The 12,211-nt window shown below is 43.6% G+C and overlaps 1 protein-coding gene across 4 annotated transcripts in view; it reads left to right on the forward strand.

Moving 5' to 3' along the window:
• LOC130367843 (adhesion G protein-coupled receptor E3-like) overlaps positions 1 to 12,211 on the forward strand; it is a 114,096-nt gene that overhangs the window by 53,919 nt on the left and 47,966 nt on the right. For all 4 annotated transcript variants that reach the window (XM_056570715.1, XM_056570713.1, XM_056570714.1 and 1 more), the window contains exons 2-3: positions 7,658 to 7,693; positions 10,186 to 10,377. In XM_056570715.1, coding sequence (XP_056426690.1) covers positions 7,658 to 7,693; positions 10,186 to 10,377 — 228 coding nt within the window. The remainder of the gene's footprint in view (positions 1 to 7,657; positions 7,694 to 10,185; positions 10,378 to 12,211) is intronic.

Raw genomic sequence — 12,211 nt, forward strand, 5'->3', positions numbered from 1 at the left:
TTTACTTAATTTTTTTTACTTTAATTTTTACACTTTAATAGTCCCCATAGGGGACTATTTAAAGCAATCATTCGATTGCTAATCCTGTTCAGTGCTATGCATAGGACACAGCACTGATCAGGGTTATCGGTCATCTTCTGCTCTGGTCTGCGGGAAGGCAGATCAGAGCAGAAGACTCCCGGAAGACAGCGGAGGCAGGTGAGGGGACCTCCGGCTGCCGTACAGGATGATCGGATCTCCGCAGCAGCGCTGCGGGTGATCCGATCATCCAATTAAGTGACCGCGATGCTGCAGATGCCATGATCGGTATTGATCAGGGCATCTGAGGGGTTAATGGCGGACATCCGCGGGATCGGGACCTGCCACGCATGATCCGGGCATTGCTCGGATGTCCGCGGTTATGCTTAGGACGTAAATGTACGTCCTGGTGAGTTAAGCACCGCATCACCAGGACGTACATTTACGTCCTTCGTCGTTAAGGGGTTAAAATCTCCCTATTTGGACCACCTCTAACTTTCTAATTTTTCCATATACGTAGATGTGTGAGGGCTCATATTCTGCGCCATAATCTGATTTTTTTAGTATCACTATTGTATATGCAGTATGTGACTTTTTGATTGCTTTTCATAAGTTTTTTTTGCAATGTGATGTGACCAAAAAGCAGAAATTTTGGACTTTTTTTTTTTACGTTTATGCCATTTACCGTAGGGGATCATTAACATTATATTTTTATATTTCAGACATTTACGCATGTGGCGATACCAAATATGTTTATTTTTTATAATTTTTACATTTTTTTTTATTAAAATGGGGAAAAGGGGTGATTTAAATCTTTATTAGGCTTTTTCACATTTTCTTTCTTTCACATTTTACTTTTCTACATTTATTTTACACTTTTTTAGTCCCCATAGTGGACTATTTATAGCAATCTTCAAATTGCTCATACTGTTCAGTGCTATGCATAGGCGTAGCACTGATTAGTATTATCAGTGATCTTCTGCTCTGGTCTGCTGGAAGTATGTTATATATCTGCTGGAAGTATATTCTCAGTGCAGAATACCCTGGGAGAGTGGTGGAGGCAGGTGAGGGGACCTCTGTCTGCCATCTTGGCTGATCTGATCCATGAGGCAGTATCACGGGCGATCAGATCGGCCATTTTAAGTGCCGCACTGCCACAGATGCCGTGATCTGTATTGATCCCGGCATCTGAGGGGTTAATGGCGAACATAAGCGCGATCGCTGATGTCCACCATTACCAGCAGTTCTGTGGCTGTTGACAGCTGCTGGGACCCACCATGCATGAAGTGAACGCAGCCCCTGCGCTCGCTTCATAGCCGCGCATAAATGTACAGTGCCATGGGCAAAGTAACTCGCTGCAGCGCCATACCTTTACGATGCGCGTCCTTAAGGGGTTAAAAAATGGGAAAAAGGGGTGATTCCAACTTTTATTAGGGAAGGGGCTTCACATTTCTTAACTTTTTCCCCACTATTTTTTAATACCCATAGGGGCCAATTCACTTTTGCATACACTATTTAATGCTGTTCCATAGAAGAGCATTGATCAGTGTTATCAGCGCTCCATTATTATAAGCTGCCATGGCCTCCTGCTGTAAGAGAGCGCAGGTCAGATGGCACAGAGTCAGGTAAGAGACCTTGGCCCGTCCAGCTGATAGGAACTCTGCTATTTTGTCACAGTTGTCCCAATCAGCCCACTGAGACAGCTGGGATCGGTGATGTCCGGCATTAGTTGTGGGTCCTGGCTGCTACCCGGACCCACGAGATATGAAGCGTGCTTAGCTTCTTAGCGCAATTCAACAGGAGCGGAACAAGGGCGAACAGCCTGTTTGTTTCACACATAATTAACAAATCTCAGATTTCCAAATGCCTTTACCTGCTGCTGTAAGGATATGTTTACATTGTGAAATGATTGCACGGAGAATTCACCTGTGGACAATCCACTGACAGTGGAGCGCCAGAAATGCACCATCTCATAGACGGCAATGCATTTCCTTGCAAAATCTGCAGAAACAATAGACATGTTTATTCAATTGGAATTTCCGCTGCAAAAATTTCTGGCGCGGAAACTCTGCTGTGTGGACAGTGCAGCAGAATCCTATTGATATCAATAGGACTCTGCTGAAGCAGAATGTGTTTTAAGGCCATGGTTACACGGCGGAATTTTCTTGTGGAATTCCGCACAGAAATTTCGTCATGTAACCATGGCCTGAGGAGAACCTTCTATAGATCAGACAACATCTAAACCTCCAAGTGGAACAAGAAATAAATGCACATCAATTCCTGGACTGAACCAAGTCACCATTGGGTAGAATTGGCATTGTAGCTTTATTCTTCAGGTTGATAAAACAACTTAAATACTATATCATACATTTTTATTTTATTTACATTTTTTTTTACTTCTGCACCATATAGTCACTTTTTCTAAAAAAAATACAAACTGTTTCTGTGTAACCATATTGTGAGAGCCACAACTTGGTTGTTTCTCCATCCGCAGAGCTGTGTAAAGAGCCTGATTTTTTGTGTGACAACCTGTCATTTTTATTGGTACTGTTATGGGGAACAAATTACTTTTTTGCTGACTTTATGTTCTGTTTAGTAGGAAGTGAGATGAACAAAACAAACTGCATTTATGGGCAATAATTGACATGTTTCCTGCAGGATCTGTAGAATTTCAGCAATTTATTTAGTTTTGTATTTATTTTGCCGCTTTTGCATAATACAATCACCTCTTCTAAAAAAAAAAAAAAAAAAAAAAAAAATTATGTGTTTCACCATATTCTGGGATCCATAACCTCTTTTTTCCATGTATAGAGTTGTGTGAAGGCTTGTTTTTTGCAGGGAAATTTTTTCTATTGGCAGTATTTGGGAGGTTGGATAAAGAAAAGAAATACAGATGTTTTAAATGATTTTTAACAGTGTTCACATACAGAGAGTCCCCGAGAGTATATATAGACACTGTGTTACACTATGTACAGTCATAATGTAAAACCCCGCACTATTTTTTTTTTTTTTTTAAGAAACATTTTGCAAATCTCAGTTTCACCTTTTTGTCTGGGGACTGTCTGGTTACATTTACATTTTTTTTGCATAACAGATGTTATGTGCATGAGTAGGATGTGATAGAATTTTTTTCTTCCCACGCTTTTATATTGTTCCATTACAGTAAGGCTGCATTTACACTATGATTGCAGCCTACGGGCCGGCGACGAAACCCATTCACTTTTATGAGCCAACCAGAGTCAGATAGTGACTCCGGTCGGCTAATTTTTGCCCCGTATCCGGTTTTGTGACCAAACCTAAAACTGTAGTATACCACCGTTTTAGGTCCGGTCACAAAACTGGATACAGGGCAAAAATTAGCCGACCGGAGTCACTATCTGTCTCCAGTTGTGAAGCTGAGCGGGTCCGGCTGGAGTACGGTAGTGCCCGGTTTTAAAATTTCCCAGCTGGACCCTCCCAGCAGGCATCTCAGTTTTTCCCTCCTCGCCTTCTAAAAATCATTACTCTTTTATATTTCCATCCACAGACCCGTATGAAGGCTTGTTTATTGCAGGACCAATTGTCCTTTGTATTGACATCACTAATTTTACTGTAAAACATACGGCAGAACCAAAAAAATATTATCTGTGTGGTGAAATTGAAAAGAAAACCGCAATTTTGTCATTTTGGAAGCTTTCGTTTTCCCGCTGTACACTTTATGGTAAAAATGACATGTTTTCTTTATTCTATAGGTCAATACGATTAAAATGATACCCACTTTTAGATACTTTTCTATTATTGTACTGCTTTTTACAAAATACGTATGTTTAAAATTGCCCTATTTTGTCTACCTATAACTTTCAGATTTTTACTTATATGGGGCTGTATGAGGGCTCATTATTTGCGCAGTGATCTGTTGTTTCATCAGTACCAGTTTGGCACATATGTGAATTTTTTTAATCACTTTTTATAAAAAAAATTTGGAATGTGATGTGACAAAAAAGCAGCAATTTTGGAAGTTTACACTGTTCACCGTATGTGATCATTAACATTACATTTTGATAGTTCGAACATTTACTCATGCACAAATACCAAATATGTTTATTAATAATTTTTTTAATGCTTTTTTGGGGGGAAAATGGAAAAAAGGGCCATTTAGATTTTTATTGGGGTAGGGGCTTTTTTAAATTTTTATATTTTTAGCAATCTTTATATTGTCAATTCTGTAAAGTTCTATGCTGCTGTGTCGCAGGTGATCCAATCGTCCATTAGAATGGCCGATCAGTATTGATCACAGCATTTGAAGGGTTAATGGCGGACATCAGCGCGATCGAGTTATAGGGATCACAATAGGACAGTTTTAAGCATACTCACTTTTCAAAAGTAGTCAAACAAAAACAATATAAATTAGGTATCGTTATAACCGTATGGACCTACAGAAAAAAGATAAGGTGTTATTTTTACGGAAAAGTGCAGAAACGTAAGCCCCCAAAATTTACAAAATGGCTTTGTTTATGGTAAAATTAGTGATTACATTATAAAGTACAAACAGTGGCACAAAAAAAAAGCCCTCATATGGGTCTGTAGGTAGAAAATTGAAAGTGTTATAGCTCTTAGAGGGTGAGGAGAAAAAATGAAATTGCAAAAATGAAAAATCCCTGCGTCCCTGAGGGGTTAATGGCCTAAATGTAGACAACTATTATATGTGTATTGACTCATACTCAAAGGAGTGATGTGCTGCACTCTTGATTCTGGGTCAATACACATGTACATTTGGGAAATTACCTGAACAAAGTCAATAGTTGACTATTATAGTATGCCATTAAAGAAAATCTGCAGTGTAAAACCCTTATCCCCTATCCTCAGGAACCCCCTGCGATCTCCTGTATGGGGCACTAGCTCTGCTGCGGCTATCCTGTGCAGGAGGCGTGTCAGCCGCAGCATAACGCCGCGGGTGACATGCCCCCTCCATGTATCTCTATGGGAGAAGCAGAGATGCAGTGTTCGTGCATCACCGCCTCTCCAATAGAGCTGTATGGGGGGGAGGGCATGGCAGCCACAGCAATGCCGGGTCCCCATACAGGAGATTTCGGGGGTCCCAGTGGTCGGACCCCCCCTCCCCCCACGATAAGACACCTATCCCCTATCCTTTAGATAGGGGATAAGTGTCTTACACTGCAGTCCAAGATAACGTAAGAAGATAACGTTTTTTTTCTTTTCCCTTCTGGCAGGGGTGCGGGGTGGCGGTAGAGGGAGGGGGGGGGGGGAGGTTAGGGGAATGTACTGTTTGAGGATTATGAGATGTGTATTTATATGTGTAATTGATAAATTGATATACTGTATTTATCGGCGTATAACACACACTTATAAAACTACAATTATAGGCAAAAACCCTACCTGTTATACGCCGATAAATCTGCCGATCACTGATTGAAAGTGGCCGCAGCCCTGGCTGTTTGTTAAAAGATCAGCAGCTCGGCTGCGGCCACTTTAAAAAAGTGACCAGTGGCGGCTGCTGCAGCAGCACGGATTACACCTATCATTGTCCTCCCCCTTTTCCCCCGGCTTTTCTCCCCTGCTTATTTGTAAATTTAACCTCACCTGGCCGCGCTCTGGCAGGCTCAGATTCAGGCTGCGGGTCTTTCGGGGCTGCGTGGCCAGTAAAGCATTGAAAGTGTGCCGAGTGATGATCCCTGACGGCTCTTCTGTGTGGCATCAGGGACGTCACTCGTCATTCCCTGCAGCTGCAGCGGGTTAAAGTGACGTCCCTGATGCAGCACAGAAGAGGAGCAGGCAGGGATTGTCACACTTTCAATCTTTTACTGTCCGTGCAGCCCCGGAAGCCCCACAGTCTGAACCTGAGCCTGCCGGAGCGCGGCCAGTCGAGGTCAAATAAAATTTGAGACAGGGTGAAGGAGGGAGGACAATCATAAGACACAGATAATCTGGTGGAGAGGGGGGGGGGGATGATGAGGCACAGGAGGGGATCACAGAGGCACAGGGGGATAATTAAAGGGAAATGAGGCACGGGGGGATCACTAAGGGCAAATGAGGCACAGAGTGATCACAAATCACAGGGGCAAATGAGGCACAGAGTGATCACAAATCACAGGGGCAAATGAGGCACAGGGGGATCACAAATCACAGGGGCAAATGAAGCACAGGGGGATCACAAATTACAGGGGCAAATGAGGCACAGGGGGATCACAAATCACAGGGGCAAATGAGGCACACGGGGATCACTAAGGGCAAATGAGGAACAGGGTGATCACAAATCACAGGGGCAAATGAGGCACAGGGTTATCACAAATCATAGGGGTAAATGAGGCACAGGGGGATCACAAATCATAGGGGCAAATGAGGCACAGGGTGATCACAAATCATAGGGGCAAATGAGGCACGGGGTAAATGATGAGCCACAGGGGGATGGGGGGCGTGTTGTAGCACAGGGGTTGATAAAGGGGAAGGAATGATGTGGCACAAGGGTGGGGGCGGCAGACTGAGGAGCAGGAAAATTATCAAATTATCAGTGTCAAATGGGGGGAATGATGTGACATTAAGTTCAGAGCTTCAAAGTAATTTATTTTACATTTATTTATTTTTTTAACTCAAATTTCCCTGTTAAAATGAGGGTGCGTGTTATACACCAGTGCATGTTATATGCCGATAAATACGGTAATAAAAATGTATTAAATAAAAAAAAATGTAAGAAAAAAGGAGACTGCACTCACCGTCCAGTGATCTTTATTTTAGTTGAGTCCTTTAGGCATATTACAGTACATGCGGAGCAGGCAGAGAAAAGCCGGAGGCAGATGTGATAATGAGACAGTACTGTTTCGCGCACTAAGCGTGCTTCCATTAGCTGAAACCAACTGGTATTGGCTAGTGGAAGCACGCTTAGCATGCGAAACAGTACTGTCCCGCTTCCACATCTGCCTCCGGCTTTTCTCTGCCTGCTCCGCATGTACTGTAATTTGCCTTACGGACTCAAGTAAAATAAAGATCACTGGACGGTGAGTGCAGTCTCCTTTTTTCTTACGTTATCTGGTGACTATTTGAGCATGAGTATGCACCCCGGACTTCAGGATCAGGGAAGTTCTTTTATGGTCAGTGCTTATCTGTGAACTCAATCCCCTTCAGATGTGCAAGTGTCGGTTCATTCACTCCCCTATGAACTAGTTACACTGCAGTACTCCTTTAAAGTCAATAGGGACAGTGTCTGTCCTTGCAGTTACTGACATATACGTGTGAGGGACGTCAGGCTCATGATGTGAACATGCTCTAAGAGGCTGTTAATGTCACAGGGAAAAACACCTCAGCATCCTATCATAAACACATGTTGACTTATTCTGGAAGTGGCCCCATTAGTAACCAGACACTCATGATATTCTGCACAATAAAGGTCACCAAAATACTAAGGCAGCATTCACATCTCTTCTTATGAATCACACAGACTGATACGGCAGGATAAATTCCGAGAAAGAAACGTTTTCCATATTTGCTTGTACTAACTATCTATGCAAAGTCTGACAGCGCCTATTCAAAGTAAATAGGGCCGCTGCAAGTACACCGCGGACTTACATTGCAATATAGAGCAATAGTCCTCAATGTAGCTTGTTCAGACATGAGACACTTATGTAACAGGTTATTTCTTCCTCAGGTCTCTGCTGCCTGTTGAACTGCTACACAGTGAGAGGTAAGTCGTGGGGGAAATGAAGGGTTAAAATAACATTAGATGTGCACGCTGTGGGAGGGGATAGGATGGTTGGATACGTACAGTGTAATAAAGAGAGAAAGACACAGTGGACATACATCATTCTGCACTCAATACCCCATAATAAGTAGGTGAAAACAGAATTTTAGAAAATGAAAAACTATAATCTTGCAGTGACATAAGTATTCAGACCCTTTACTCAGGATTTAGTTGAAGCCCCTTTGCCAGTGATTCCAGCCTCCAGTCTTGTTGGGGATGAGGCCACAAGGTTAACACGGCAAGTGTAGTTCACGCTCCACCGATATGCCCCCGACACGGATCCGCACCCAGCCCGGTGCACACAGATTCAAACAAGAAGAAATGATCCAGCGTGGGTCAGTAGAAATCCAGACTTTATTAGAACTCACAGTAAAAGCAGTGCAGGCAACCAGCAGATCAGACGCGTTTCAGGCGCATGCCTGAAGTCTGGATTTCTACTGACCCACGCTGGATCATTTCTTCTTGTTTGACACAAGGTTAACACACCTGGATTTAGGGATTTTCTGCCATTTTTCTCTGCAGATCTTCTTGGCTCTGTCAGGTTGGATGGGGACGGTCGGTGGAAGCCATTTTCAGGTCTCTCCAGAGTTGTTCCATTGGGTTCAATCAGGGCTCTGGCTGGATAGTTCTGCCACCAGGCTTCCCTATAGGGATGGTATTGAGCAGGTGATGAGCAGGGCCTGGTTTCCTCCAGACATGATTTTTAGAGTTGAGGCCAAAAAAGTTCACCTTTCAGTGCTGTTTTTGCAAACTCCAGGTGGCCTTTATGAGTCTCTTACTGAGATTGAGGCTTCTTTCTGGTCACTCTGTCGTAAGCCCAGATTATTGGAGGCTACAAGGAGATGGTTGGCCTTCTCGAAACTTCTCCCATCTTCACACAGGATCTTTGGAGCTCAGCCAGAGTGACCACTGGGTTCTTGATCAGTTCTCTTACTGTGGTAGGCAGGGGAATAGCGTGTGGTGTAGACTGGTGGGTGATGTGACTAAGGTGAATGTTTGTGACGCCAGGAGTGTTAACCTACCACACTCCAAGGTAAAGCGGTCACCGTTGCCAAGCTTTGGGTAAAGAATACCTCCAATGTCAGGTTAAGGTAACGATATGAACTTTACTTGAACATTTTAAGGAGAGGTAGTATAAACACTTCATGCATTTGTAGTGATGGATGCAGTAAGAAACCACAGTTGTGTTACAGGGTTTCTAGGACTTGTAGTCTGTGACGTGACTTAAACTTGACTAGACTGTGACGTAACTTAAACTTGACTAGAATTAACTTACCGCCAGGGTGGACTTTAATGGACAGGGGCAGCCTAAGGATAGGATAGGGGTAATATAGAGGAACTGTATGAATGAATGCAATGTAGGAGAGGGGTAATATACAGGCATTGTATGAATACAGAGTAGGAAAGGGGTAATATAGAGGCAATGTATGAATACAATGATAGAGGGTGATAACAAAGGATCCCGAAGATGTATGTTGGGCATGATATAGGAGATATGGAGGGGCAAGCTGTGGATAATTTGATTGTCCCCTGGCTGTTGAGCTTATTATTGTTTTGGCCCCTTTAAATTTGCCCTCCCCCTCTTGACCTGGTCAGTGTGCTGGTCCGAGGGGATGTGTGAGGATATGGGTTCCTCAGTGTCCTGGTCAGTCACCGGTGGGGCATGTATTCCCTTCTTCTGATGTTCCCTTCCTGCACTTTATAGTTCATCCATGGTCTGCTTCTCTCACTTCCCCCTGGTCCCGGAGGTCCCGCCCTACCTCCCCTTGTTTGTTATTGATGGTGTGCTATGCTTGTTTTTCTTGTTTTCTTTAGTTTTTTCTTTCAGTTCTGGGGTCTTTTCTGAAGTCACAGCGGGCGGTCAGAGAAGGCAACAGTGAGGCCAGTTTGGTTGTGCACCGGCACACTGGAGGCGGTGTGGCATGACTGCACAAACTCTACCCAGAAACAATGTGCCTTGTGTTTGAGTTGTGTTTTTTTTATAATAAAAGCTCTAGCCCACCCTCACCCACTTTAAATGCTAAACCGTTGTCTTGCCTTTTCTTTTCAGGGGTTGGTCAGGGCCTGATGGGTAGATGGCGCTGGTGGTCTCAGCAGTCAGTGGAGTAAGGCTGATTCCTTTATGGGCTGAGAAGATAGAGAGTTCAAGCTTTCAAGACCTCTCAGGACCCTTCATCGGCATGATATATGTATTGGTGTAACTTGCCTGATGAAGAGACCTGGGAGGTCTTGGAAGATTGGAGGTCTATATATTCTCAGTTAGCCAATAAAGGTATCATCCTTACTCCACTTACCTCCTGTATATTTTATGGCTTACATGGTACTGACTCTCATCTTTAATGGGCATATTATTATAAAGGCTGCCATGAATGTGTATATAGTATATACTTCCGTTGTATTATAGAGGGCACTTTATTGAATACTCTCTACTACAGGATTGCGTTTTCTACCTGATAAAGCCATTAACTTTAAGAACTGCGATCCGGCTCTGAATGAATGTCCAGCTAACTCCACCTGTGAGGAAACAACTAACAACAACATCAACTACTACAAATGTGGATGTGATATCACCCACTTCAATGTCAAGGACAAGCTGACCATCACTTACCCGGGCGGGGAGTGTCTCGGTAACATTTGCTTGTATTTCATTGTATTACTTCATATCTTCTGAATTATTGTTTGTTCTAGGGCACAGTCGTTGTATAGAGAGATAGAACTTTTTTTTTCCACCATAAACAATTGCTAGGCCCCAGGAAAAAATCTGTGACAGGACCCTACTGTGTACTATATGTAATACCAGGGTCTGTTTATGTGGCAGAGGGTCCTTTGCACACCCTTGGGAGCCAATGTCTTGGGAATTAATGTCTAGAAATATAACCGCCCATAGACTCATCCATCCATGTGCTGCTTTCCTCCATTAGTAGTAAGGTACAGATGGACCGCCAGCCAGGAGTTCACAATAGACTTCTCCATCAGTGCCATTTTATAATATAGAGATTTATTTTGGCCTTCAGGCATAAACACTGGGATCTGGCTGCATTTGGTTTTCTTCCCTTCACTGATAAGATGCATTATAGTGCTTGTCAGGGACCCTTTGGATGTAATGAAGTTGTTAAAGGGGTTATCCAGGAAAAAACTTTATATATATATATATATATATATATATATATATATCTCAACTGGCTCCAGAAAGTTAAACAGCTTTGTAAATTACTTCTATTAAAAAATCGTAATCCTTCCAGTACTTATGAGCTTCTGAAGTTAAGGTCGTTCTTTTCTGTCTAAGTGCTCTCTGATGATACGTGTCTCGGGAACCGCCCAGTTTAGAAGAGGTTTGCTATGGGGATTTGCTTCTAAACTGAGCGGTTCCTGAGACACGTGTCATCAGAGAGCATTTAAACAGAAAAGAACAACCTTAAAGGGGAACTCCGGTGGAATTTTTTTTTTTACAAATCAACTGGTGACAGAAAGTTAAACAGATTTGTAAATTATTTCAATAAAAAAAATCTTAATCCTTCTAGTACATATTAGCTGCTGTATAAAACAGAGAAATTTGTGAATTTCTTTTCTGCCTGACAACACTGCTCTCTGCTGACACCTCTGTCCGTGTCAGGAACTGCCCAGATTAGAAGCAAATCCCCATAGAAAACCTCCTGTTCTGGACAGTCCTGACACGGACAGAGGTGTCAGCAGAGAGCACTGTTGTCAGGCTGAAAAGAACTTCACAAATTTCTCTGTAGTATATCTGTAGTATACAGCAGCTGATAAGTACTAGAAGGGTTAAGATTTTTAAATAGAAGTAATTTATAAATCTGTTTAACTTTCTGGCACCAGTTGATTTGTAAAAAAAAAGAAATTTCCACCGGAGTTCCCCCTTAACCCCTTCCCGACCTATGACATACCTGTACGTCATGGGTGGCAAGGTGTTCCCGACCCATGACATACAGGTACGTCATGAACATTACTGCCGCTACTCGCGGCACCCCGCAGCGCCCGGTAAGATGGTGGCTATCACTGATAGCCAGCCCTCTTACCATGCGACCACGGGGGGTTTCATCCCCCCCCCCCCCCCCCAGCGATCGCTGCTATCAGCTGGTCAAATCTGACTAGCTGATAGCAGCGTTTCGCTATCAGAATACTTAGCAGCGTGGTGTGTGAGTCCGGATCACGGGGATCGGGACACACACCGCTCTGCTAAGTGTCCCTGTCCCGTCCCCGGTGTCACTTACCCGTCCGAGCGGTGTCCCGAGCGGTCCCGGCGCGAGCGACGTCCTCCATGCGGTCCCGGCTGCGCTGCGTCCCGGAGGTGAGTTTGCAGCAGCAGTGCGGCATCTTCATTGGCAGCAGTGAGATTGCCGTAAAGCGATCTCACTGCTGCCTCTGGGAGTTTCAAAACTGCAACTCCCAGCATGCCCAGACAGCCTTTGGCTTTCTGGGCATGCTGGGAGTTGTAGTTTTGCA

The sequence above is a fragment of the Hyla sarda genome, chromosome 4 (assembly GCF_029499605.1).
Source record: "Hyla sarda isolate aHylSar1 chromosome 4, aHylSar1.hap1, whole genome shotgun sequence".
Classification (NCBI taxonomy): domain Eukaryota; kingdom Metazoa; phylum Chordata; class Amphibia; order Anura; family Hylidae; genus Hyla; species Hyla sarda.